Source organism: Synchiropus splendidus, chromosome 16, assembly GCF_027744825.2.
Source record: "Synchiropus splendidus isolate RoL2022-P1 chromosome 16, RoL_Sspl_1.0, whole genome shotgun sequence".
NCBI classification, from domain to species: Eukaryota; Metazoa; Chordata; class Actinopteri; order Syngnathiformes; family Callionymidae; genus Synchiropus; species Synchiropus splendidus.
This window is the reverse complement of record NC_071349.1, coordinates 8,434,358-8,460,538: the sequence shown is the minus strand read 5'-3', so window position 1 is coordinate 8,460,538 and position 26,181 is coordinate 8,434,358. Positions and strand designations below refer to the sequence as shown.

Below are 26,181 nucleotides of genomic sequence, written 5' to 3'. Positions count from 1 at the left end.
GGAAATAGAACTATGCTATGTTAAACTGTGTATGCTGTATTTGTAATATATAGGAAGCTACCTCTCGCGTCAGCTTTAGTTTAATATGCTTTCGATGATAGCGATAAATCTCTGCGTGTGCTCTTGCGGTCACGACCCTGCAGACCGGTGCTATACATGTTTGAGCTTCTCTTTCAGCAACAATTTTCACTCTTTATTCCGATTGTGGTCCTGCTCATGGATGACAACCCGAGATATACAGTTGAGTAGGGTGAGGAAACGTAGTCTGACATTTCCTTTCCCAGGAATAAAAAGCTGTCCAGGAGCTTGAGTGGCAGCGTCCATAACCCCATTACAGAACTGGACAGATCACATGATTTATTTTCGATGGCAGATTCAAGAGGACAGAGGCTGGAGAGACACATTGGCCTCACTGGGACTGAGGTAATTGTGTTACTCAGAGTCATGTAATCTGGTTTTGTTGATATCAGACTGACTGTGTGTCTCGCTTAGAATGATTCAGCTGTAGTGTAGCTCCCTGCATGTAATAGTTCCGTGGTATGAGGCAATGCAAAGGGGAAACTCTCATTGTCACAGTTATGTTGCTGCTCAGCAGTAAGATGTTCACACATTTACCCCAAGAAGTGCCTTTGTAGCTCTTAGAGATGTTGCTGCTGAACACTGTGGTTTTATCTTTCATGATGCTGTAATCTGGTGGGGATTGTCATATGGTTCCTGTCCTTCTCTGTGATTTTTACTGCAGAGCTCGACCATATCGCTTCAGTTCTCTTCTCAGATGGTTGATGACCTGGTATCTTAACTCTCACCTGTGGATGTGCCTCACCTGGTGGTTGACAAAGTTTGACCTTACTGTCTTGCAAGTGAACTCGTGACTATGTTTGTTTCTCACTGTCAGTCCTTTCTTTCATTCTATTTAGACTCCTGCTGAATAACCGTGGTCAAAACTGATACTGGTGGCTGATGAAACATGTTTTTAGCTTGCTGAGCGGCTCTGAGACTCTTGGGTCTCCTGGGATATAAACCAAGCTGGTCCTGGTTTCCCTCCTGGTCGGTCCACTGTGCAGCCTGAATGATGATCTCCTCTTTGAGTCCCGCCTAGTCCTGAATTATGTTTTCTGTTACAAGCCTCAGAATTTCACATTCATTTTCATTCATTGATTTTGTGGGATCATAATTTAAAACACTCAAACCTCGTATCTTGTCAGTGGATGTTTATTCAGCTTGTTGTCACACATCTATTTCTTTCCTTTGTTTTCTGTCATTGCATTTCATACATTACTTTTATATCCAAAATTTGGTCCAGTTGTTTATCCATCATTTTACCATCATCTGCTACACATTTTTCATGTGCGTGACCCTTCATGTTGGGTCACATGGCCAGCATCTGAAGCAGAGAGAGCCACTTGTCCCTATCCTCCGAAGCCTCCTCCAGTTCTTGTTTGGAGCACAGAAGTGCCCGTGATGGCAGCAGCGAGTTGGCACGCAGAACAAGCCACTTGGTGCAGGTCTTGTTTTCACCACAGCAGACTGTAAGAGTGTCAATGACCATGGATCTTCATCTCGCTCTCATCCTCAGTTCTTCCCTCACTTACAAGACCCGAGACACTTGAACTCCTCAGACCTGGAGAGGGCGAGCTATCCTTTTAGATGCCACAATCCCGGTCTCGGATTTTAATGTGGGTGATCCTCATCCCTGCATATTCGTGATGGGAGATTTGCAAACTCTTCCTGTGAGAATAGGATCTCACCTGATGGAGCTGACAGCACTGCCTCATCTGCAAACACAAGTCATGACAGTCCAGAAACATGTCCACTGCCATCAACTTTGGAAGAGCCTTCCGTCGGCTCTGTAACAAGTAAGATCACTCAGGTTCTATAGGAGGATGTCATGAACACCAGGTGCCATGGAGGCGTCTTCAGAACGTTCCTTCCAACAATGTCTCCATAGTTTCCACTGTAAACCAGGTCTAGAATCCAGGTCCATCATGTTACAGGGCACTCACCGCACACTTGCTATCAGTCAGAGCGGCACAGAGGCATGGATCAGACTCGATGTCCCTCGCACTCCTTGGAATGTTGACGGCACAGCAGTTGTTAAAGCTTGTGTCTGTCACCTGGTGGCAGCTCACCTGGGTTTCCAATGGTACTGACACCAAACACGACCCTGCATCTCCCAAGATGGGGGATCGGCGTGGTAGAATCTGTGGAAGAATATTAAAGCAACAAAAGACTTGGACGCTGCCATCTCAGCGGACATCAGGTCCTGCAGAGGAGATGGCAACTGTCAAAATACACTGAAGCTGCCGCCTTGCTGCATAAAACTTGTGGCATCCTCTTGAACTATAGCGTTCCTCTGTATTGATTTAACATGTAAATCTGTTGCTTCAGTTCTATAGATCATGTTTGAGGTGAACATTCCTCGAGGCTTTAACAGCGAACATGGACACAAACGGTAGTGTGGACCAACAAAGAGGTGGAACTGCTGCTATGAGTCATGAGAGTCACGACACCCCTCATACAGCGTCTGCACACCAAGAAATACAGATGACCCCCTACAGAGCCTTGTGGTTCCCTAGTGTTTAAAACGCATGCTGTTCATGTGATTTACTTGGAGCCATTTTGGGGTCAGGATGTCAACATTAAGAGAGCCAAGTTTGAGGGATGAGAATCCAGTGGAACTGAGGAGTCAGGACTATATTGAAGGAAGATAGTGTTGCTCGACAAGGCCGGCCCGGTGTGGCTGGGAAGACGGGTCCAGTGAAGTTTGGCAGGTGTTGGTTTGTCTCTAACTGTACGCTTCAGAAGCTACTGAAGCTTCAAACCAAAATGATTCCATTAAGGGAAACTTCAAACCTTCAACCGGCAGTGATGCAGCCACACTAGCATCAGAGGATGAACCACTTCTCATCTGAAACCTTCATCGATGGTCTAGCTTCCTAAAACCACAGACACCTGCAGGAATCCCCACTGTGTTGACTTGTCTTCTCGAGAATACAAACCCGTCTTCGCTGCAGACGTTTGCTGTGAGCGCCGCTGAGCTTGTAGTTGATCATGCCGCAACTCACTCTTCAAGTATTCATGTTGCGGTGCTCCGTTACATAACCTTCAATGACGTATCAGAAAATCTGGATCAACTTTCTACAAGCTCACTTTTCAACAGCTCCCTGATCCAATGGTGCCTACAGCACTCACAGGTGGAACCCTGGCTTTCATCACCTGGAATAAATATTTCAGCGTTTGTTATGGCTCATCTCTGGACCCGCACAGATCTTTCATGAATCAGTGTTGCGTTCTATTTTCGATCACTGACCTTGCCCGTGGTGCTCCCACTCAGGGGGCTCTCTGACAGCCGACTAACCCCGGCGTTCACACTGCCTCCCCCAGTTCCTCCTCTCTTGCCTCCACTTTCATCACTAATGCAAAGTATGTAAGAGGCTGCGAAGAGTGTTCTCACACAAGAGTGAAACTTGCGTCACATCCACCTTCAGGAAGACACAGATGGTGGACGTCTGGAGCCAGGGTTTATTTTAGAGCTGCGAGTGTGTCATCCAGTCAATCTCACTGTCTGTTTCCCTGTAAGTTCTTCTGGTGAGTGCGCTGTGGCTGTATTCTGCTTTAACTCTTTATTACCACATCATACCTCCTACTGTCTAACATGGGGAGGGATGGCATTCCATAGCCGGGGGCCACGGACTGAGAAGCCTGGTCTCCTCTCATCTTCCACTTAGTTTTAGGTACCTCTAGAGCAGCTGGTCAGATGACCTCCAGGACTGCGGAGGAACGTCCAGGGTTAAAAGCTCTACTAGGTACTGAGGGGCAAGACCATTTAAAGCTTTAAAAACAAACAGAAGAATTTAAAATCAATTCTAAAAGACACAGGCAGCCAGTGGAGAGAAGCTAAGATGTGAGTGATGTCTTGACGCTGTATGGCCAAAAGCTTTGTTATAGAGAAGGCTAGTTAGTGCAGGTGACTCTATCTCTAGTGGAGCATCACTTTTTTCTCCAGACCACGTGGAGAATCTTTGCTGGAAAAGAAAAGGCTTGGTGCAGATGGTCAAAAGGTTATCGTGAGGCACCTTTATGAGGCCAAGACAGTGAACGTCACAACCAAGACTGGACTCCATTTCTCTCACGATTGAATGGTGGTACACACTGAACATTTTTCTAAATCTGAGCTAAAATAATCACAATCTGGATCCTCGTCCCAAAATCCAAAACTCTTGTTTTCTATCGCAAAGAAGGAACATCATAACCACTGGACAAAGCAACCTAGAAGTGGACCGGAAGATGGTGGATTGGGGATTTTTATCAGGGACAAATAATGTTAATAACTAAATGACAGGAACACAAAAAAAAAACTCAGAAAAAACCCCAACACAAATAAAAGTTGCTTTTCTCGCTTAGACTGCTGAAGAAGCAGCGCAGGGGAAGATGGCAGTGAGATTTACTCCTGAAGATAAAAAGCTTGTTTCAAAGTCGGCCTCTTAACTAGCTTCATTATGTTCCACAGTTCAAGTCGGGAGCCATGGTCTCTCCCCACACATGATCGGAAACATTGAACATGTTGGACATAAACAATAATCTCATGAGAGATAAGAGAATTCGCAGATTTTCGCAGCTTCATTCTCGTTGTGTGTGCTGCTCTCCAGTCAACAGCTTCCCAACGTTCAAGTCTTTATTTTTCACACAGGTCTGAAGCAAGCTTTGATGTCTCATGTGAGTTTCAACCCTTAACTTGTCTGCCGGAGGTGGAGACTTGAAACTTCTTTTATCAGTGAGTCTCTCAGCTCAAAAAGCGATTGGTTGGCTGATTCTGAGTCATCGAGGATGAAACGTTTAATGGTCACTGGCTCTGGTTTCTATCTCACTGGTTAGGTTGATGTGTGTGTGTGGGCGGGGGTTGTTTATCCTACTTTGTGGGGGCCAATTCTTGACAAAACACTTGTGACTGTATGATTTTGTGGGGACATTTGGCTGGACCCCACGAGGTTAAGCCTCAATTTGAGGACGACGACATCAAAATAACTGGGTCATTATATCTGGCTTTCAGTCTGGTTAAGAGTCCTGGTTCAGTTTAGCCATGTGTTTTGGATGGTTAGCTTTAGGGGAGAGGCTGGCAATGTGAAACCTCACAATGTCCCCACAAGGAAAGAAATACGTGTATGTGCGTTTTGGGGGGTTGATGTGTGTATGAGTGTGTTTGTTTAAGCATATCTATCCTAGTGAGGTCCAGTTTTGGGGAAAACACCCTCTTGTGGGACCCTTTCGTTGGACCCCGCAAGCCTCAATTTGAGGGCTTCAAAACAACAAGATCATAATAACTAGCTTTAGGTTTAGTTCAGATTTCTGGTTCAATTTCGCCATGCGTTTTGGATGGTATGGATTGGGATGAGAGGCTGGGGAACGGGTTATGGCAATGAGAGATCCCCACAAAGATCAGGCTACAAACCTGTGTGCGTGTCTGTTATCTTCAATGTTATGAATCCATGTTGCGATGGTAAAAACTCAGGTGAATCAATAATTCATCATTCATGAAATTCTGAACCGGGCGCACAAGAAGAATCCCAAAACTAGGGTTCCGACTCCCTCCATCACCACCCGCCTCCCCCGCCTCCCGCCTGCTTCATCTTCAATATTCTTATCACAGCGAGACACCATCTCCCCCCGAAGGCTGTGGATGAACTTATTCCCAGAACCAGGCGGAATAGTAGTCAATATGAATTAGATGGTGCCCCAAATAGCTGCAGCTGGGTTTCTCTCATTCCTGGTTACCATGGAAACACTCCAGTCCTCTTCATCCTCGGAGAAAAAGCCCACAGCCGATGCATGGATGGGAAGCTGGAGTTTGAAAGGTTGTTTTGTCAACCTCATTAATACGTTACTGTAAAACAATGGGTCAGTGGCCCAGTAGAAGCAGCACCTCCAAAAAATATTTTACCTACTTGGTCTCAGTTGAAAAGCTCAGATCTATTTTAAGTTAAAATAAACAGCGATGTAAAGTAAAGGCTGACTAAACAGACAGACAGACACAGGCAAAACATCAGCATCAGGAGGAGCTGAAGCTCTTTGATGAATTCCTTCCTGGCTTCAAACATGCGTGACCTTGAAGCTCTCGATTCACGCCGTCGAAGGTTGCAAACGTCTTTAAGATCAATCTTCAAATGAACCAGGAAGCAGTGGAGTGAGAAATTGAATTGGATCGGAGTCTGCTTCAAGTCGACGGTTCTTGGGTTTGGTGTCCCCTTCTTTTTGTAACTTGTGACCTTGACTGCTCAGCACAATGGTTTGCACATGCTGCAACTGCAAGCATCTTCTATTATGTTGCAGAGCGTTGACTCAGACAACAGAAGCATTTTCATTTTTCGTCATCGCAGACCTGCTCTTCAGGGAGGGTACTTGCTCACTGAAAATAGGAAATGATTTCTATTTCATATAAAGAAGAAGCTCCTTCATTTTCCCAGCATGGCCCTGGGAGTCTGTAGATGGTGGTTCTGGGTCATATTTGTTAAATAAAATAACCACAGTAATAGCAAAAAAACAACCCACGAATGCATTTTTTCTCTGGTTTGAACCAGAGAAACTTGACAATATGGTTTTGCTCCTCAGTTAGGGCACTGTAGTTATGTAGTCTGTTGAGACCAAGACCAGTGAGTTTGTTCAAATGAAAGCATTTCAGTTGCAATTTATTTTGAAGAAATTTTGACAGTTTCCTGACATGACTGATGGATTTATGCTCCTGGATTCAGCTCAGCCTCTGTCTCCGTTGTTAGGGTCTCAACAGGGTCTTGGCTAAAGCACTAGGGAAGTGAGCTCACCCAGATATTCAGCGAAGCAAAGATCAAACCAAAAACATGTCAAACCCACATTGTTACCCCAAGAGTTCTAATCCACGGGTTACACCGGAGGAAATATGTATGAAGAACTCTGCAGTGCTGCGTGGTTACAGTCCTTCTGAGCCTCCGAGCAGCAGATTCTGATGAGCTGCAGGGTTTATTTAAGAGGAGCCACAGGCTTTTCTCTGGTTTCTGACTGCTCTTCTAGTAACAGTGGGCTGGGAAAGATTGGAAAAAGTGGCTCCAGATATGCAAAATTGACTAGACTTGACTAGATTTTTTTATATGTGTATGAGAGGACATGTGACTCCAACCCTGAACTTTATTTAAAACAGTTTTCACTTGCCTTTTTATGTTTCATATATGAAATCATTCCAACTTAGATCACAAATTCCAAATAATGTTTCATTTGCAGGCATATATTTCCCAGAATTTCAGTGATTATTTGTTGTATTCATTTCAGTTGTGCTGCGTTCCTGCAGGATTCCAAACTGCGGCTGAACTTCTCTTCGACGCAAGTCATCCCAGACATTATTAACCAGAGCATTTGTCGCTATAGAAACAGTGCTGCAGCTTTTTGTTTAATGACAATGGTTCCTTTTTTTATCACCCTTTTTTTATCACCCTGATCTAAAACACAAATCTTCTCTGGTTTAAGCCAAAATACAAGGTATAGCCAAACATTGTTAGCAGCCAAATTCAGTCTGAAATCTTGAATTCACAGCATCAAAGAGTTACACCCATGTTTCCTTTCACACAAACTTGAAATCCTCTCGACGTCGCTGGAGAGCAAACACTGATGAGATCCATATGAGACGGTTGCTACGGGCAACCCTTGCTCAAGGAGGTCTTTATTGCAGCAGTGGATGCCGTCATGAACTTTCCTCCAGATCCTGAGTAACATGCTTCAAAAGTGAAAGAGCATCATAACTGTGTTTACTTTCAGAGGCTCACACTCGCTGCTTCCGTGTGTCGAGGTCAGACTCCTTCATCTTCACCTTACCTGGTCACACATCTTTACCACATCCACCCCCATGGTTGTCCTCCTCTTCTTCATCCATCTACTGTCTCACCAGTCCGGTGTTCTGGGTTACAGTCATGGATCTACAGATCCTTCAAAGGATTTGTGTCTCTGTCAAGAGCTGCTTTTCTGCTTCTAAACTGTAGCCATCACCAAGGCAAGTTAGAAAAGGATGTAACCCTTCCACAATTGAAGACAAGAGGCAGCAATGCATCGCTGTCTCTGTACCATTTTGTCCCAGGATCAATTAAAACTCCTCATTCTGGCACAGGTGTTCCCAAAATTAAACGATAGCATGACACTAGCAGCTGTAAAACTTCAGCAGCGTTCAGCAACTTTGAGGTTCTAGGGGAGAGGTGGGCAAAGTGCGGCCTGAGGGCCACATGCGGCCCTTTGCCTGCATTCATGTGGCCCTCATGAGGTCACAGCAAGAGTACAATTCTAAATATGTTATTTTTTTAAATTATTATTATTCTTTCTGAATGAGATTGAGATTGGTAAACAAGAGTTGTAGAAAAAATATTTCACAATAAAATAAAAACTTTTTAAACATTGTTTGTTATTGCTAATTATTATTTATAGCAATCATATATAAATAAAACTAAACAATATATGATCAATTCATCTAACTTAAGGATATAACTACTTGGTGCAACAACACATTTTTCCAGTCACAAATACGAAGTTTAATTTGCAATAGTTTTTCTTCTGTTCTTCTGCGTGTTGGCTGGTTGTCCCCCACAGTAGTCCCAGGAAGCAATGTGGCCCCTGGGAAAACTGCCTACACCATGTTCTGGTGTCCTCTACTCAAAAGAAAAAAAAAATCTTCTTCAAATGTGGAAATGACGGTCCAAACTATTACATGTTTGTAAAAGTTATTCCTCTCCCTTGCCAGCAGTTTGGGGGCTCAGCACCCCTCAACCTCTGATCCATATTTTATTGATCAAATGGTGCTTATTTCTGTTGCCAGTATAAATCTATTTTTCCAGTAAAAATGAAGGTGAATTTACTTCCCTGCTCTTCACCCTCTGCAGCTGCGCAGACACAGCTTCTCCCTGCTCTATTCTCTCCCTCTCCTCCTCTCCCTCGGTCTCCGTGGTGATGCTGTGAGGAGGAGCATCCGCTTCTGCACTCACACAGAGATGGACGAGCCTCAGCAGCTCCTCAGAAAACAGCTTCTCCCCCTGCAGAGCTGAGCGAGGTGACGACTGCCACCCTGCTGCGCTGCCCCTCACCTTCTCCTGGACACTCACACACGCAGCCCAGAGAAGATGTCGGGACGACAGGATGCTTCTGAAAATGACTGATGCTCCTGGAGGACGTGCCGAGCAGGTGAGTGAAAGGTGGTGCGTCTGAATCACTGGTGGCCACGCATCACGCTTGGAACTGGAAAGAAAGGAGGTGTTGGTGAAACTGGAGCGAGCGTGTGTGTGTGAGTCTAAGCATGGCGCATCATCAGTGAAAAACCTGGATAACCTTGAGAAGAACCTGAGAGTGCGGCTGTGCGCATTCATTTAGTTTCACTGTGAACCAGTTCTGTCGTCACCAACGTGCTCACACTGCGTGTGAGTGCCCACCAGCTAAACTCACCGCTAAAATGGTGACACGTTCTTGTCCTGTTTTTGATTTGACTTCTCACCGGCTCCTCACTGGAGTGATCCTAGCATCAGCATTGCAGAGGAGCACTGCAACGCTGGGATTAATTGAGCATGACCCGAAGAGGAACACGATGATGCTGACCTTTAAGTGAGACTGACTGAGGAGACCCTCCCGTGAGTCTCATCGATCCTCTTGACGTGCCCATGGGGCTCAGATCAAAAGAGCAAGACGCCCACTTTACAGTTCGGTGAGGGCCGCTGGGTTCCTTCATGTCCCCTGTCTTGTTTTCATGAGCCTCAATTTGGGTTCGGTAGTAGAAAAGGCAGCTGAGCTGATCTAACGCACGGCTCCGGGGACAGGAGCCAGATGGAGAGACAGGTGTAGTCATTCACCACACTCGCACGGAGACTGGTGAGAGCAAGTGTTGGACTCTTACACTGCGCTGCAGGGAGACAATAAAACACGGCACAACAATCTAAAGATGCTGCACACAGGACTGTAGTTGATGAGGAATTTTCATCCCTTCAATAGTCACAGCAGAAACTCATGGAGAGACGGTGAAAAAGACATTTACTAACCGCATATACTGCAACAACGGAAGCACAGCATCAATTATGCTCTTGTTATTGTATAAAAAGGCTCTCATTATTACCAGTAATTACACTGTTATTACCACACCAGCTCTTTAACCAGTGTTACCAACCGATGTTAGACTTATATTTATACTACAAACTCTAGTATTACTGTTGAAGGTGAAAGTCAAGGTCAGAGGTGTCCTGCAGAGGTTCTGTCATCCTGGGTGTCTCTTGATCTGGACAAGCAGGCAGGAAGTGGGACAGCAGGAACAGCATCAACAATAACAGAGCCCCCTCCGCGTTGACATGCGACACAGATCGAAACAGAGAGGAGGTTGCGAGACAATCAGGCGGGACACACAAGCTTATGTAAGTGACATTGTAGCCACCAACAAGTCGTGTTGCGCGAGGGGAGTGAGGGTTATCACACACGTTTCTGACACACATCTGGGCTGAGTGACTCGGACAGGACTGAAACTAAGACTAAGCTATAGCTCACTGGAGGGTTTTTGGTCGCTCACATGCTGGTTAGCAGGCTTGACTGACGTTCTTCTGCATTACACGACTCAACATTTTGCAGGCAAATGCCATTTTCACAAGGATTAAATACCTGAAAAGAACAAGGATGAGATATAAAAGAACCTTTTTAAAGGGCGAATAACACAATCGTTTTACTCTTTGTGTCCTGTTCTGAAATAACCTTGACCTTTATCCACGACATTGTGATCGGTCAATGCTCATGTTCATCTCAAGGTTTGGGGGCCGAATTTGGGCGTGATCAGTTCCAGAACTCGTCAATAATACACTTGCGCAAATCACTGCGCACCTGAGCAGAGATTACGAGCAAAAAAATCTGGAACCTTTTGGAAGCCGGAATGAAAAATGCAAAGCAGCTTTAAGTTTGTGCTTCAAGAAGACACACTGATGTGTCTGTGGTGTCCTGAGGTGGAGTCAGTGGGGAACCACTGCGATTTGTCACAGTGAAAATTCAACTGCTGCCACATTTCTGTCTAATAAGAACATACAACATACATGTCAATATAAATGAAATTCTTGTGTGCTATAATAAATGTTGTGTTTTTCCTCCATCCGATCCATAAAAAAAACAGAATAACAACTGTCAACATTATGTTTATAGAAAAGAATAGACTGTGACACGAGCAGAAACACGTCACAAATGGGGAGAAATAGAAGCAAACAGAGGTCAGGAAGTGTGACCCCAGATATAGAGAAACACAAACAGAACATCAGTATCAAATGCTTCCATCATATGTACTGAATGAATCTGTTTGGGAAACATGCTGAATGTCAAATGATTTAGATATTTTAATTGACAGGTAATGATCATGTGATCAACATCAATACAGTGTTTTCAGTCACAAACTGTAAAGGCTGTTTAAGAATTTATGGGTGGTTAGTTTATTGCAGCTGGTGTGCCAACGTTAAACCCATCTTGTAACGCCGTCCTCTCCTCCTTCACAGGTGTCACATCACTAAAAACCCCCACCATGGAGTCCACTCACCTCTTGGGAACCTCAAAGAAGAGAGTCAAGATCCACCCACACACGGTCACCGCCAAGTATGCCACGCGCACCCCCTACTCCCCACAACCTGGAGGACACACACACTTCCCGCAGCCTGGGGACGAGGGCTACGACGACGCCCCTTCTTTCGAGGACTTCGGCTCCTTCCTGGAGGAGACGTCCGACAAGAAGAAGCTGACGGAGGGCAAACGGTGGCCTCTGACTCTGTTTGGGTCTAAAGACAAGCCAAGCAGCCCCAAGCCTTCAGCTGCGGCGGCAGGAGATGGCGGTGAAGGTGGCGCGAAACCAGCAAAGGCACCTGGTAAAGGGGTTGGTGAGCAGCTGGCCAGTTTTGGGGAGGCTTCCGTGTCAGCGTCGCGCCTCACCTGGGTGGGCTTGCTCGGCGCAGCTGTGGCTCATGGCGGTTTGATCGTCCTCACCCAGGTGGCGTCGGAACACTTTGGTCTGGGACCCATGTTTTTGCTTTTAGTCCGGTCCATCCTCCAGCTCTTTTCTGTGGTCGTCCCACTGCACAAGGGGGAGAACCCGTTTGGACCTGAAGGCTACCGTCTCCGTCTGCTTTGCTATGGCATGGCCTATTCCCTTGCCCTTTGCTGCGCCTATTCCTCCTCAAGTTTTGTTGCATCTGAAAACTCGGCGTCAGCTTGGCGTCTGGCCACGACGGCGCTGTCAGCCATCCTGGCGTTCCTGCTGCTGGAGGAGCGAATGGGCCTGGCAGATGGGATCACCCTCGCTGCCGGGCTCTGCGGCCTGGGCCTGGTGCTGCTTCCCACGGTGGATGAAAGCAATTCTGATTCGCCGATGGACAACCTGGTGTTCTGGAAGGGGGCTTTCGGGTGGTCCTTGATGGCGCTGGCCGGGCTCTGGATGGCCCTAGCGCTTGTTGGATACCGCTCCTTGAAGGACAGAGTTGGAGTGGGCACAGCTCTCTTCACTGTCAGCTGGACAGGGTGTGTGCTGGCGCCAGGATCATTGGCCTTGCTGCAGGAGGGCTGGTCCTGGCCCGTGAGCATCGCTGCGTGGGCCGTGGTGTTTGGCCTGGTTGCCTGCTCTGTTGCAGCTTTCCTTGGGATCACACACGCACTGACCCGAATCCACCCTGCTCTGGTGTCGGCCTCTCAAAGTCTGGAGGTGCCAGTGTCCTTGCTGGTGCATCTCGCCATGAAGCCGTCCGTCCCGACCGCGCCCGAGGTGGTCGGTAATGTCATGGTCCTGCTCAGCGTCGGATGGCTGGTGGCGATGAAACTGCTTCCTTCTCGCGTCGCCGCGCGTCGCCACCGGGAGGAGTACGAGGAGATCATGGACTCACCCATCAAATAGACACCTCCTCCCTCAAGCCCCGCCCATTTTTACAGACAGCACAGTTCAGTGTTTATCGGAGCTTTATCTATTTTGTATCGTCCTCTTTTGAGAAGTGCTTACAACGTGTTGTCCGTGATGAATGTGTAATGTGACATTAAAATCTCGGTCGAGAACAATTCGCATCTCTGACGCCGTTGCTTTATTGTGCTGGCCACATCTCAACAACGTCAGTCCAACAGCCAGACAGCAGCGAAGCCACGACATTAATCTCCACACTTGCTGCCAGCAAGGAACAGAAAAAACAGAGGCGAGGGATAGAGTGGGAGGCGACGGCTGAATTGGCAAACAGATAAAAGGCAGGAGGGATGATCGTCCATCATGAAAACACAGATAAAAGAACACACACACTGTCAGTGTTAATATATGGAGGTAAGCCAGCTGCGCCTGGAGCAGGGAAGCGATCGTATCTAACAAATGAACAACCTGTTCTGTATTCCTCGGTGGTGTCGGACATCCTTAGCGCTCTCTTTTCCTGGTCTCAACACACTGAGAAGTAATGTTTTGTTTTGTTGTACTCACAATGATCGTCACTAAATGGTTCTGGGGGTCACCGAAGGAGGGGAGTGTGTCTCTGGGGAGATCTTGATGCATGTGCTGGAGTCGGGGGCAGGCCCAGCGTTTCTGCAGAATCAATGCAAACACAGGTAAAAGTTTCAATTCAGAGCTAGAAGCTCAGAGTGGAGCCTCCACATTCCACGACCAGGAAATGAAAGAAATGTTTCAGCTTTGTTTGGGATTCCAGTCTTTTGGTATTCATATTGTAACTGTAGTGTTTCAACCTAACAGCCACAGCAGTTTAAATCACTACATTTCTGAGCTAGATTTAACACCAAACCTGCACGGCCGTCAAGAAAGTGATTTTGTCGCTTTTCTATTTTTGGTTTCATGAAACGCCAGCCAATAATAAGATGTAATAAACAGATGAGCAGTGGTGAAGTCGTGCGTCGTCCAACAAGCCTCTGTTAAATGAGATAATGAGAGGGAGCGGCCACCGCACGGTTAATAACATCAGCTCGCTGTCGTGCGGTTCCCAACATTTGTAGAGTCTCGCCACAAACATGAGGCGGTGAAGATGCAGGAAATGAGGGGAGACTCAGAGTCAGGAAATGATTCTCCACAGGGTGGTGCTTTAATTCATGATGGAGATGTGGAAACACAAGCCACTGATCACAGCCGCTCATGTCTCACCTCTGTCCCTCATTAGAGTTCCAGTGTGGTCCAACACTCTGTTCAGCTGCTGCTGAACCTTCCGCAGGTCTGTTGCTATGGTAACCAGGGTCTTTTGCACTGAAGCCAGGTCCAACAGTGATGATTCCGCCTGGACAGATGGAAACGCCTGCAACACTGACGGTGTGTTTGTCTCATCTAGCGTGACACTGTACTCCTTCTTCTCTCGGAGCACGCTCTCCAGCAGCTTCTGCAAGGTGGCATTCAGCCGCTGTTCTCTCTCCGACTGCTCATCCTGGAGCTCCAGCATGCTCTGCTGCATTCCGAGGGCGACCTGCTCCACCTGCCTCCGACATGCGGCCTCCTCGCTCCGTACCTGGTGGCTGCGTCTCACCAGCTGCTCCACCTGAGTCCTGAGAGACATCATCCCACCGCAGCAGGTCTGGAGCGACTCCAGCAGCACGTTCTGCCTCATGTGGGAGTTCTCCAGCGTGATGAAGAGCTTCTCCCAGCGAGATATGTCCACACTCTGACAGGGCGACGTTGACTCATCCCCTGAGGAGATCCGTGAGAAACAGTAGCAGGAAGATGAGCGACTGGAATTCTTCAATCTACCATCATGTTTTGACCAAACGCTCATACCTCAGCAGAAATTAGTCCAAAAACTACAGTGGTACCTCGGTTCTCAACCACAATCCGTTCCAGACGGCCGTTCAAGAAGCGATTTGTTCAAAATCTGAATCGATTTTTCCCATTACAAATAATGGAAAAAGAAATAATGCATTCCGAGCCTTAAAATAGGCTTTTGTAGGAGTGAATGTAGAGTGTCTGCTGCAGGTGCGCTGTTCCTCTATGTGTGTGGCCGCTGCATGTGGGAGGGGTTGCTGAGTGAGTGACGTCTCTCCAGAAGTGAAGAGGTGCCCGGAGCGTGTCCAGCTCTGAATGTGCGCTTCTGTGCAGTTTGGCTGTGACAAAGTCATAAACCAAGTCACGCTCTGTCCCAGACTCGCCTCATCCCTGTCCCAGCTCCAGCCCACAACAGGACATCAAACCCTGGAGTGCGCGCTCCAGCCTCGGAGGTGTCGAGGAGCACCTCCCCTGTGACACTCCAGTGCGGAGACAGGAAAGGTTTTACACCTCAATATGAAGAAAAAAGAGTCAGTAAATGTAGCTAGCGGGACACATCTGCATACAGAGGCTGCGTTATACACAATAACAAAGCGCGTTGTGGGTCAGCTGATCGGTCCGTGCGCGTTCTATTTTTTCCAGCCTTTTTCGGGAGCGTTCGAGTTCTGGATTTTCGTTCATAATCAGAAGCAAAAAAATCTTGAAATTTGCGCATTTGTTCGAAGTCCGGGACGTTTGAAAACCGAGGTACCACTGTAATTTACAGAGAACAGACTTTAACAGAGAAAACACTTTACAATGACTTGAATAAGTGGACTGAGATCATGAATCTAAATTTCCTCTCCATATTCAGGATCACAAGCTTTCAACTCCTGGGCTGTAATTCCGATTATTCAGGCTGGTGTGGGCAGGACTGAGCAGCCTGCTGGTCTCTCAGTCGCCTTCAAACCATGTCTTCCAACTCATACTCAAAACAAATCCAAACCTATGAAGCATCGCTGCAACACCACTCTCTACCTCACACCTTCTTTGTAAGGATCAACACCCATCTGCACATCATACATCATTGGAAAGTTTGATTTTGGACTCACTCCTCCCGTTCAAGCACTGCTGTACCCACAGAACACTGATCCAGGGCTACTCCAAGTGAATCTGCTCAGTGTCTAGAAGGCCCTTGTGCATATGTACTGGTGACCACCACTTTGACCGTAATTTTGCGAGCACAAAAGCCTTGGTTCTCTTCTGTCAGACGGTGTTTGAAATTTCTACATGGGATAAACCTTTGAGCAATGCCCATCATTTCAGCTGCCCATCTGCTCTGAAGCTCCATCCTTTGAAGCTACACCTCCAGCAACCTTCTTCCTCACTTAAGTATGAATTTTAGGGCAACAGTATCAGGTAAACAAAACACTATATGGGTGGACATGAGCAGCTTGGCAGGGGGCTGACATCTATGCGTGCTTTTCCAGTTTACAAGAGAAAAGCTCTGTTTCTCTATTCTCACTTACGGTCAATAACTGACCAAAAAAAGGGGAAGAAACAGAAGCCTACCTTCCAGCTGGTCCAGGGATATCTCATTATCGTAGCTGTCTCCGTAGTAGTTTCCATCATAGTCATTGGCAGATGCGCCGACACATCCGAGCGCACACAGCAGAGGCCAGATAAGGAACACACACATGGCCGTGTGTGCCGCCATCCGTGTAAATGGAGAAACCCTCGATTCGTGCAGCCGCTTCTTCGCTTCACCCCCTGCTGAGTGGAACTCCTCACTCCAAGGCAGAGGCTGCTGACTTTTTATACTCTGGAGGATGGAGGCCGGACGTTTGGGGGGCGTGGGTCTGATGTGAAGAGGGGGGCTGGTGAGTCATGCTCCGGTGGAGGGTCTGTCAAAGTGAGTGGGAAATGAGGGGCATTATGGGGACAGGGCAGGCATGTGACGATGGCGGGCGGCGAGAAGTGAGCTGTGTAAATAGATTAGTTCAGTCCGTGGACAAGAAAAGCACTGCTTCTTTACAGAGAGAAAACAGTGAACTTTTTCAAGTTCGTCTTTTTTTCCACAAAATCTAAAGGCGGGAACTTTAGGATGAACATAAACATTTTCTCAGTCCAGACAGGCATGTTACTTTCATTCCATCAATCTGATCCTGCAAAGGCTGCAGAAAGAGTGATGTAGTGGAGGCACACCCTGGACACACACCAGTCCACTCACAAGCTGCACAAAGGTGTCTCGGGTTTAAAAGTTACAACTTTTTTTTCTGGGAGCAATGTGCATTCTTTTATTCAACATAGCTCCTGCCGCAGCAGCCGTGCTCTATTCAGGTGTCAGCCAGCTTGTTCAGGTCAGCGGAAAAGCTCGGACCATGTTTCCTCTGCAGATGTCAGCATGTCTTGCAGAGGGTTCCTCTGGTTCTGGTGGGCTTCCACTCCAGCAGGGGACTCATTCAGGTTTGGGCCGGACGAAGTGATGGCAGCTTTTATCTCAGGAAGAGCAGGAACACGGAGAGGAAATCCACAAATCAAAGATGGCCGTGAGAGGCTTGAATTGAAAAAATATTGTTATGAATGTCATCATTCATGTCTTCAGTTGATGCCCTTGTCAAGGTCGCGGGATGCTGGAGCCTGTCCTGTTTTCTTGGAGCGAGAGAGGTTGGGGCTCGGCCAATTCTAGCTTCAGTACTTGGTTTCGTCTCTTTTTTACTGGCAAATTTTTCATTGAATACACAGGCGGTGACTTGACTCCCCTACAGCAAAATATTCATGAGGAATCATCGCGTCAGACTTTCATTTCATACAAGTTTGTCAGAACATGGCTGATGAATCCCAAGATGGGAAAGTCCAATTGTAACATTTAGTCAATGAGCTAAGATTAAATAAGCAACACATTCCTCTGGTGTTTCCTCACATCTCAGTAGCGATTCGACCTCAGCTGTCCTCAACAGTCCAGCGCTGCTTTTGTGCGAACATAGTTTTTCCGTCTTTAAGTGGGTCGTGTGAGCAGGAAAGCCACATTTATCAGCGCAGGCCAGACGCCGCTGCCTGGCCACCTGAGCACCACACCTACAACATAGCTGTCACATAAATCTCTCCCGGCTGGCACTGAGGGGGAGTTGGATGGAAGACAGGGCAGGAAAGGGGAACTGGAAGGATGGAGTGGAGCAAAAGGCAACTGTGTACTTCAGGGGTGTCGTCAGAGCGCCAGAAAAACAAACCTCCAACGTGCCATTCCAAAGCACAAACTACTTTTAAAACCCGGAGCGAGTCAGCGTATAAGTGTGTGGTTTTACAGGGTGGATCTCATTTTGTCCTTAATCCAAGCAACAAGTGACACAGCAGCGTTTGGAAATTCATCATGCTGTCAAGACAATTTAAGATTACAAGACACATGAACTAGTGTTGTTATCTCTGTTTGGGGATCGTCATAGCGATGACTGTGCGCTCAAAGAGAAGCGAGGATTCATTCAGCAAACCCACTGCTGCAGTTAAGTTCTTCAGTAGAGCAGCACGCATCATTCATCCTTCCATCAATCCATCCTTCTACTCACCCACCTATCCATTCACCCTTCCTTCCACCATCCATCCTTCCATTCACCGGCCCATCCAACCATTCACCCTTCCGTCCACATCCATCCTTCTATCCTTCCATCCATCAATTCACCCATCCTTCCACCTATTCATCCTTACATCCATCTGCCCTTCCATCCATCCATCCATCACTCTCTCTTCATCCCCAATCCATTCATCTATCCTTCCATTCACCCTTCCTTCCACCATCCATCCATCCTCCCATACATCCATTCACCCATCCATCCACCATTCCATCTATCCTTCCACCCATCCACCCTTCTATCATCATCCTTCCATTCACCCATCCATCCATTCATTCAATCTTCCTTCCAAGAATTCATCCTTCCATTCACCGATCCATTCATCCATTCACTGATCCATTCACCCATCCTTCCACCCATCCCTCCTCCCATCCATCCATCCATCATCTTTTGATTCACCCATCCATCCATCAATCACGCTTCCTTCCACCAAGCCATCCTTCCATCACCTATCCTTCCTTCCACCCATCCATCCATCATCCCTCTTTCCACCCATCCACCATTCCATCCACCCATCCATCCATTCCATCCTTCATCCTTCCATTCACCCATTCATTCATTCTCATCCTTCCAAGAATCCATCCTTCCATCCATCCACCCATCTATTCACCCATCCTTCCACCCATCCATCCATCATCCCTCTTTCCACCCATCCACCATTCCATCCACCCATCTATTCACCCATCCATCCATCATCCCTCTTTCCACCCATCCACCATTCCATCCACCCATCTATTCACCCATCCTTCCACCCATCCATCCATCATCCCTCTTTCCACCCATCCACCATCCCATCCACCCATCCATCCATCCACCCATCTATTCACCCATCCGTCCATCATCCCTCTTTCCACCCATCCACCATTCCATCCACCCATCCATCCATTCACCCATCCTTCCACCCATCCATCCATCATCCCTCTTTCCACCCATCCACCCATCCACCCATCCATCCATCCACCCATCCCAGGCTGGCCCACCACTGGCTCTAGTGCCCACTAGTGCCACACAAGTCTTAAAATCAAGATCAAACTACTTTGAATGAGAAAGTGTTTTCAAAAACAGAGGGACATGTGAGTTGATAGAAAAAAAAAAGCTGTTTGCGTCATTGCGTGCATGTTTTTGAACCCATGACATCTAATCCCATGCAAATTGTTTTCAAATGAATTTTTGAAGCTTTGTGTATCTAAAGAATTGTTCTGTCAGCTGATCTTTTCTGTGCAAGATAAAATAGTCTTCGCTTCGTGTATTTTTCAGATCACTTGTAAGCCGCATGTGTGAGGAGCAGAGTTACAGCACTTTGAAAACAATAGCATCCTGCTGGCAGTTTGTTACTCATCAAGTCCAGCTAAATATAAATCCACTTCCTCCCAGTATCTCCGAGGAGCGCTCTGACGCATCTTTGTTGGCCCCAAAAAAACCAGCCAGGATACAGTTCTGCTGAAGGTTGATCAGGCAGCGAGGGGCAAACAAGTGTGCCGTGGTGCGACTGCAGCAGAGGAAAGACGACGTGTGGCTGACAGTGTTTGAAGTTTTAATGGTGTTGTGGACCAAAAGGCGTCAATCTGTGAAAAAGCTTCTCCGAGCTGACTGAGTGGTTGTGTGAAGTGTCAGCCGCCACAGCTCATTATTCTGTAATAACGGTAATGATATTGCAGTCAGCCAAGTCTGGCTTCACCGGCGTCACTCAGAGAGATGTGAAGTGTGAAAGTGCGAAATCTGGGTCAGAACCTGGCAGGTCGACGCGCGGCTGGCGTGGGACAATCGCCGACTTGTGACCGACCTGGTGGAGAGCACAGGTGGAACACTTTAATGTGTCAGCGTGAAACCCAGTTTCTACGCTTCTGCAGTTGGTGGTCCATGACATCAGTTGGCCCGTGTTGCACTAATGAGCGTGTTTCCATTCGCCGTCCCGAGTGGGTCCGCGTCGCCGCTCCAACTCTGTGAAGAAAATCAACAACATCTGGACAGGGAAACTTTAACCCTCGTCCTCTAAGTGGAGCCCATCGCGGGGGTCGCACAGATATATGTGATCTGACCGCGCACAGATGAAAACAGGAAACACCCAGCCAGTCCCTGTGAAACACAGAGAGCCAGTCACTCACTAGTGTGCTGTTGAGTGATGTTGCTTCAAGCGGAAAATGAGCACAACTCAAACACTAGGAAAAACACACTCTTTTTAAATACTATTTCACTCATTCATTTCAACTGAATTTCATAAATTGGTTGCTATACGTAGTACATTATACACTGAATTCTGAAACCCTCTGGATGCAGAACTGTGGGTGTGTTTCTCACAAGTCTTGTTGTCCCTGAACTAAACTGTAGAACTACAACTACTAAGTGTAAGTCAGCTGCAGGAATGTAACAATGCATTTGTTTGAAGTTAAACTCTGATCTGAGAAATGTACTGAAACCCACACTCACCATATGTGTGGCTCCGGCGCGAGGCGCACTGTTAGCAATTGGGCTAACGCTAGAAATCGCTACACTGTTCAAACATTTTCAAATGCTTCAAAAACTGATACATCAATGACCAGACTTCTCAGCCAACCTAACACCCAGCTATGACTCCAGCTTCCCTGCCATGTTTGGCAAAACTGCTGGTTAATTTTAGCAAACATGCTAATATCAGTTAGCGTTAGCATGTCAATGAGCTGCAATAACTTACCATTATTTGAGGTTTTTCCAGTCTAATGAGTCGAGTGAAGCCTGAAGTGTTGCCCCTCGTGATCCTCCTTCACTTTCCCGCACAAGAACTCACAACAAACATCGACTCCTCTTCTTTACTGTGACGTTTTTCACTTCCATACAGACGACAGTAAACTTCACAGTCACTGGACAAAACCACTTCTCAAACTGAAAAGTTAAATCCAGATTTATGTTCATATATTTTCTCTAATATTTTTAAACTCTCAGCAGTTCAGCTCATCTGACAGGATTTGGCTGCAGTGTACAGCAGCAGAAGAGCAGGAGGACGACGAAACACAATCGTCACTGTGGACTGCTCTGGACACACAACAGTTGTGTAACGCAACAGACAGATCCACAATACGAACTCATACTTGCATCTTCAGGCGGGAAATTGGCACCAATGAGTAAGAGTTTCATTCAGAAAACAGCTCTGCTCACGAAGACACACACACACACACCTAACACTCATGAGCATAAATAAGACGGCTGAAGTCTGATGCGGCACCTGACGATAAGTGATGACTGACACAGGCAGAAGTAATGGCTGCCCCCGCTGGGGTTAATGAAACCATGATGGTTCTGCAGCCTCTTAAGAGTCCACATCAGCTGCCACAGATGTGACCCGGTGCACCACATCCACCCTGCAGGTCTCTATATTAGACTGAGGGCAGCTCACTTGGTGGTTGCCTCGGTTGCGGCCGGGGAAGTGTCCTTCGCTTCATCCTGGTTCAGATGTGAGCGTGCGCCTCTGTCTGTGGCACCAGAGGGATCTGGAGGTTCTTCTCTGTCAGCAGGGCCGAGCTGCGGCTCAGTTACCAGCTGCGACTCTGATTTACTGTCTGGACTGAGCGCGTGGTCTGCTACGGAAGACCGGCTCCACTCCTGATGCTCAGCTATGTTGTTGTTGTTGTTGTTGGTCTGGACAGGAAGCTGCGTGTTTGTCTGGTCGGTGTTCCAGGTGTCTTGATCGAAGTCTGGAAGACGACAGGCGTCCACGTGGACTGGAGTGATGTGGTTCACTTCCACAGGTTGGTTTGAGGACGTCTCAGTGCCTTGAGCTGCCACCTCTGCCTGCCAGTTGTTGGAGCACAGGACGGCCGGGATGCTGCAGGAGAGAGCGACCCTCGGTCGTAACTCGGCTCAGGAAGAGACAAACTTCCCATCACTAGTTTAACAAACAACATCTTCTTTCCTGCAGAATTTGTTTCCCTCCAACAACAGCACTGCGTATAGCGCCCCCAGCAGAGGAAAACAGGCACAGCTCTGCGTCAGCAGGGTGAAAACTCCCATAGAAATCTATGGTCATTTGGTACCAACCTGAGCAGCTGCTTCTGCAGCTCCTGCGCGTGCTGGTTACATTCCGCAAAGTAAGAGGCTTGAGCCTCCACGAAGTCCGTCAGACTCTGCATGTGGTTGTTCTGAGGAGACACACACACACACACACTTTACTAACTTTTTTCCCAAAATATTTTCCCAGCTTTGTTTTCCACCAGCTCTTCAATGGTTTTCAAACCCTATTTTCTGGCACACTTGTCTGTTCAATGGCTAAAAGTAGCTTTTTGGCTGAGCATTGTTACATTGTCCTAGTTCCTGGTGAAGCAGGATGAGTAAGAGCCAATACGTACATGCGTGCCGTGGATCCTGTGTAGAACTGTCATTGTGGATTCGGACTGACGCTCGAACAGAGACTGACAGATCCTGAGCTCCATCTCTGCCTGCAAACACGGTCCAATTCAGCTCAGCTCCAACAGGTGAAGCAAAAGCAGGTCCGTCCTGAGGCAACAACAGTGGAACACACACACACAAGACGGACAGCAGCCGCTCACCTGAGAGATTTCCTGAGCCCACAGCTGAGGCAGAGACAGAGATGAGAAATCACTGAGGATGTAAAGCTAACTATTTGTGACGTAGCTTTAAGCAGCAGACCGACCTTCAGCCATTTCACACGCAGGAAGCTGAACATGTACGACACGTGCGACAGGTAGTCGTCATCTGTCAGGTTTGAATTGAGCCCCTGAAAGAGGAGACGAGACTCAGGTCTTCAATGAAAGGCACGTGAAACACGCGACTGTTAAACAAACTCAGCTCTACATCCGGCCTCGTCCAGCCACTTCCAGTTGAACAGTTGAATGTAACCCAAACCCTCTTAATACTCACACAAGTTGACTCAAGTCACATTTCAGCCATGGGATATTGGTAGCTCGCACCTACTTAGCGTGGCTCCTCTGTCGTTTGACTATTTCACTCATTACATCTTACATTTCAACTTTACAATTTTATATTTAATATATTATTTGACAAGACCTCTGAAATTCCATGACTAATCTGACTGAGAGTACGAATTTGAACTTTGAAATTCTCTAAGTAACAAAACTTTGACTTATTATTCAGTTATCTTCCAGGTGTAGTACTGAGCAGCCTGGTGGTCTCTCTCTCTCACTCACTGACAGCTGCAGCATGGCTTTGACTGACATGTTAAAATCTGAATCCACACTCCTGAAACAGCCTTCTAACTTAAACAAAATCACATTCACACTTATGACTCAATAAACTGAACTTGCAACCCAACACTATCTCTTTCACTCGGTGAACCGCGACAGTCAGTTGGGTCTGGTCTGTATTTTGGCATTTCTACAGCACAAGGGGCGGGGCTACTGTAAACAATCAGTTCCATGTGTGGAAGAACCTGGATCCCTGCTTTTAGTTGGTGTTTAAATTTCCCAGATGGGATGAAGCATCACGGAATTATAGTAATTTGAAATGGACCGATCAAATCAAAAGATGGTAGTTTAAAGGTAGGGTATGAGATTTTTCCATTTCAATTTTTCCTATATTGTTTAAATTTTCACATCCAGTCCATACATTCATACTCTAACACAACCTTCTCAAATAGTGGGGTGGGGCCCCCCTGAGGCGTGGAGCGATGGCGGGGGGGGTGCACTTGAAGTCATTATTATTAGTAGTATTCTTTATTGTAAGTTGATCTATATGACCTTCTTTTTTCTTTTCTTTAATGTTAACAAGGATAGAACTTCATACAGAGGAGTACTTAAGATAATTTTATAGACCCACATATACCTATCTACTGAGACTTGAATTCAGGGGGGGAACATGAAACTCACTCGGGACTCTCGTTCTGCCTCGTGCGCCTTCCGCACTCGAGTCTTGGCGATGTCCAAGTCCAGCCGTTTGTTGAGCAGCAGCCGCCGCTCCTCCTGAAAGCAGAGCCACACCAGTGACGTGATCCTCGACAGAGACGCGCACAAACGTGGCACCTGCATGGTTCGGTACTCTCCCTCCGTGAACCGCCGGAGCGGCGTCAGGAAGTGGATGTTGGTGCTTTGGATGAACTTCCTGTTTGTCTCGCCGAGCTGCTTCTCAGCTTCCCCGAACTTGAGCAGTGCAGCTCCTGGACAGGAACGCAAGCATGAGCGGTAAATGTGACGGACATGTGGGCTGTGCCGTCTCACCATAGGGCGTGTTGGTGCCCAGCTCCAGCCCGGCTCCCGTCAACTGTTCGCCCAGCAAATCGTGAGCGTGCGGACGAGAGGGGGCGCTCCAATCCAGGTGGCCGAACAGCCGCTCCTCCCACCGAGCTCCTGTTCAACGCATCACACTTTTGCTAGCAAGGTGGCTCAAATTTTTTTCAATATATTTAAGTGAAATTTTGGGGAAATGATATTGAAACAAAGAAGAGACGACTGAATTTTAGAGGTGTTCATCTGGATTTCACCAGTTACTAGGACAACTGGAAGGCACCGATGCATGTTATTGAAGTCGGAAAAGAAGCAAGCAACGCCCACGAAAGCTATTCTAATGCATCCCTCATGCGGATATTACTTATGTGCTCAGTTAGCAACTAGAAAACCTTTGCGACTGCGTCACTCCGACTGGAAATCACACATCGGTTGACGCCACTAGGGGGCGTAACTGGGAAATCCCGAGTTCAGACTGCAAGTGGCGCACCCGACTTCAATATAAGGTCTAGTTTTTGCTTTCAAACTAAGTTAAATGTTACATTACAAAGACATGACGAACGAAGACGCGGTTTACCCATCTACCAGAACTTCCGGTGCCTTCACTGACTAGATGGAAATTGTAATTTCGACTGGTATTTGCGGAGGTGAGGAACCTTTCTTCTCACCGGGGTTGGGCTGCAGCAGAACCTCGGTCTGGGAAATAATCTGGTCCGTCCTGGTCTTGGTGGCGTCTGACAGTCGCAGGAGCTCCTCCAGAACCGGGTCCAGTTCGGTCCTCTCCGCCTGACCCAGACTCTCTCCGGTGTACTGCAGCCAACAGAAGCGTCGATGACTGACAGCTTGTCAACAAACGCGCCGTGCTCGTGCGTGTTCTACCTGCACCGCTCGGTTGATGAACTGACCCGCGTCCGCGACCAGCCGAGTCAAATCCATGACGGAGTCAAGGTCAACGTGGTCCAAGGAGGGTCCAACTCTGCGTCAGAGCTCGGCCAGCTCGCACCCGCGGCTGCATGAGCACATGCACTCTGGAAACAGATCCACAATTACTAGAGGTCCTTGAAGGCACCTGAGTCGCGTCTTCTGCTTCATATGTGATGGTGCGTTCACGGTCACATCGCTCGGCTGCGGTTCGCTCCGCGCGTTCAGACTATGTAGCCCATATTAACGCATATATTTTACAAGCCATAACCTACCTTTGAATGACAGTCCTTAAGACGGATGCCACAGATTTAACGCGGCGGATATGACACACTTCCGCTTTCACTTTCAAAATAAAACGAGGAGCTATTTTTTTTCGGAAGAAGTTTTTAAATCACCATGAATGCTCTTACTCGGTATCTATAGTACGCATAAATGAGCGGACGTAGAACGGAATTACAATTCCTACATTGTAGAAACTCACTAACTCATGATTAAAAAAGAACGAAAATAATCTGAGAGTATCTGATGTAATTCTGACCCTGTTCCGACTCAATAGACACATAAAAACCTGAAGACAGCAAAACCTATTTTAATGTAAATGAATGAGGGTCTCTTTTCAAGCAGGTTGCCTTGTCAGACTCAGATGTTACAAACATTGGCTCGCAAGCACCAGTCTGAGCCATGAGGTCACTCGCCCTCCACATTCTCATCTTAGTTAACTCCTTTAAGTTCTTGAGACCAAACGTCATGTGAC

At 47.2% G+C, this 26,181-nt stretch overlaps 3 protein-coding genes across 3 annotated transcripts; 1 reads left to right on the top strand and 2 right to left on the bottom strand.

Annotated features, from left to right (window-relative positions):
* Positions 1-8,964: 8,964 nt before the first annotated feature.
* slc35g2a (solute carrier family 35 member G2a) lies at positions 8,965-13,822 on the top strand. The gene is made up of 2 exons (XM_053845429.1): positions 8,965-9,186; positions 11,511-13,822. Exon 2 carries the CDS (start codon positions 11,537-11,539, stop codon positions 12,890-12,892), a length of 1,356 nt encoding a protein of 451 aa, XP_053701404.1. The 5' UTR covers positions 8,965-9,186; positions 11,511-11,536; the 3' UTR covers positions 12,893-13,822.
* A 9-nt stretch (positions 13,823-13,831) lies between these two features.
* On the bottom strand, positions 13,832-16,479 carry LOC128747505 (pentraxin-related protein PTX3-like). The gene is made up of 2 exons (XM_053845430.1): positions 16,280-16,479; positions 13,832-14,656 (listed from the first exon to the last, which is right to left on the bottom strand). Exons 1-2 carry the CDS (start codon positions 16,422-16,424, stop codon positions 14,112-14,114), a joined length of 690 nt encoding a protein of 229 aa, XP_053701405.1. The 5' UTR covers positions 16,425-16,479; the 3' UTR covers positions 13,832-14,111.
* A 3,669-nt stretch (positions 16,480-20,148) lies between these two features.
* Positions 20,149-25,754, bottom strand: LOC128747456 (endophilin-B1-like). The gene is made up of 12 exons (XM_053845349.1): positions 25,700-25,754; positions 25,383-25,531; positions 25,172-25,313; positions 24,498-24,626; positions 24,303-24,436; positions 24,150-24,242; positions 22,958-23,041; positions 22,854-22,877; positions 22,653-22,742; positions 22,345-22,445; positions 21,005-22,132; positions 20,149-20,274 (listed from the first exon to the last, which is right to left on the bottom strand). Exons 2-11 carry the CDS (start codon positions 25,437-25,439, stop codon positions 21,700-21,702), a joined length of 1,287 nt encoding a protein of 428 aa, XP_053701324.1. The 5' UTR covers positions 25,440-25,531; positions 25,700-25,754; the 3' UTR covers positions 20,149-20,274; positions 21,005-21,699.
* Between the last annotated feature and the right edge of the window lie 427 nt (positions 25,755-26,181).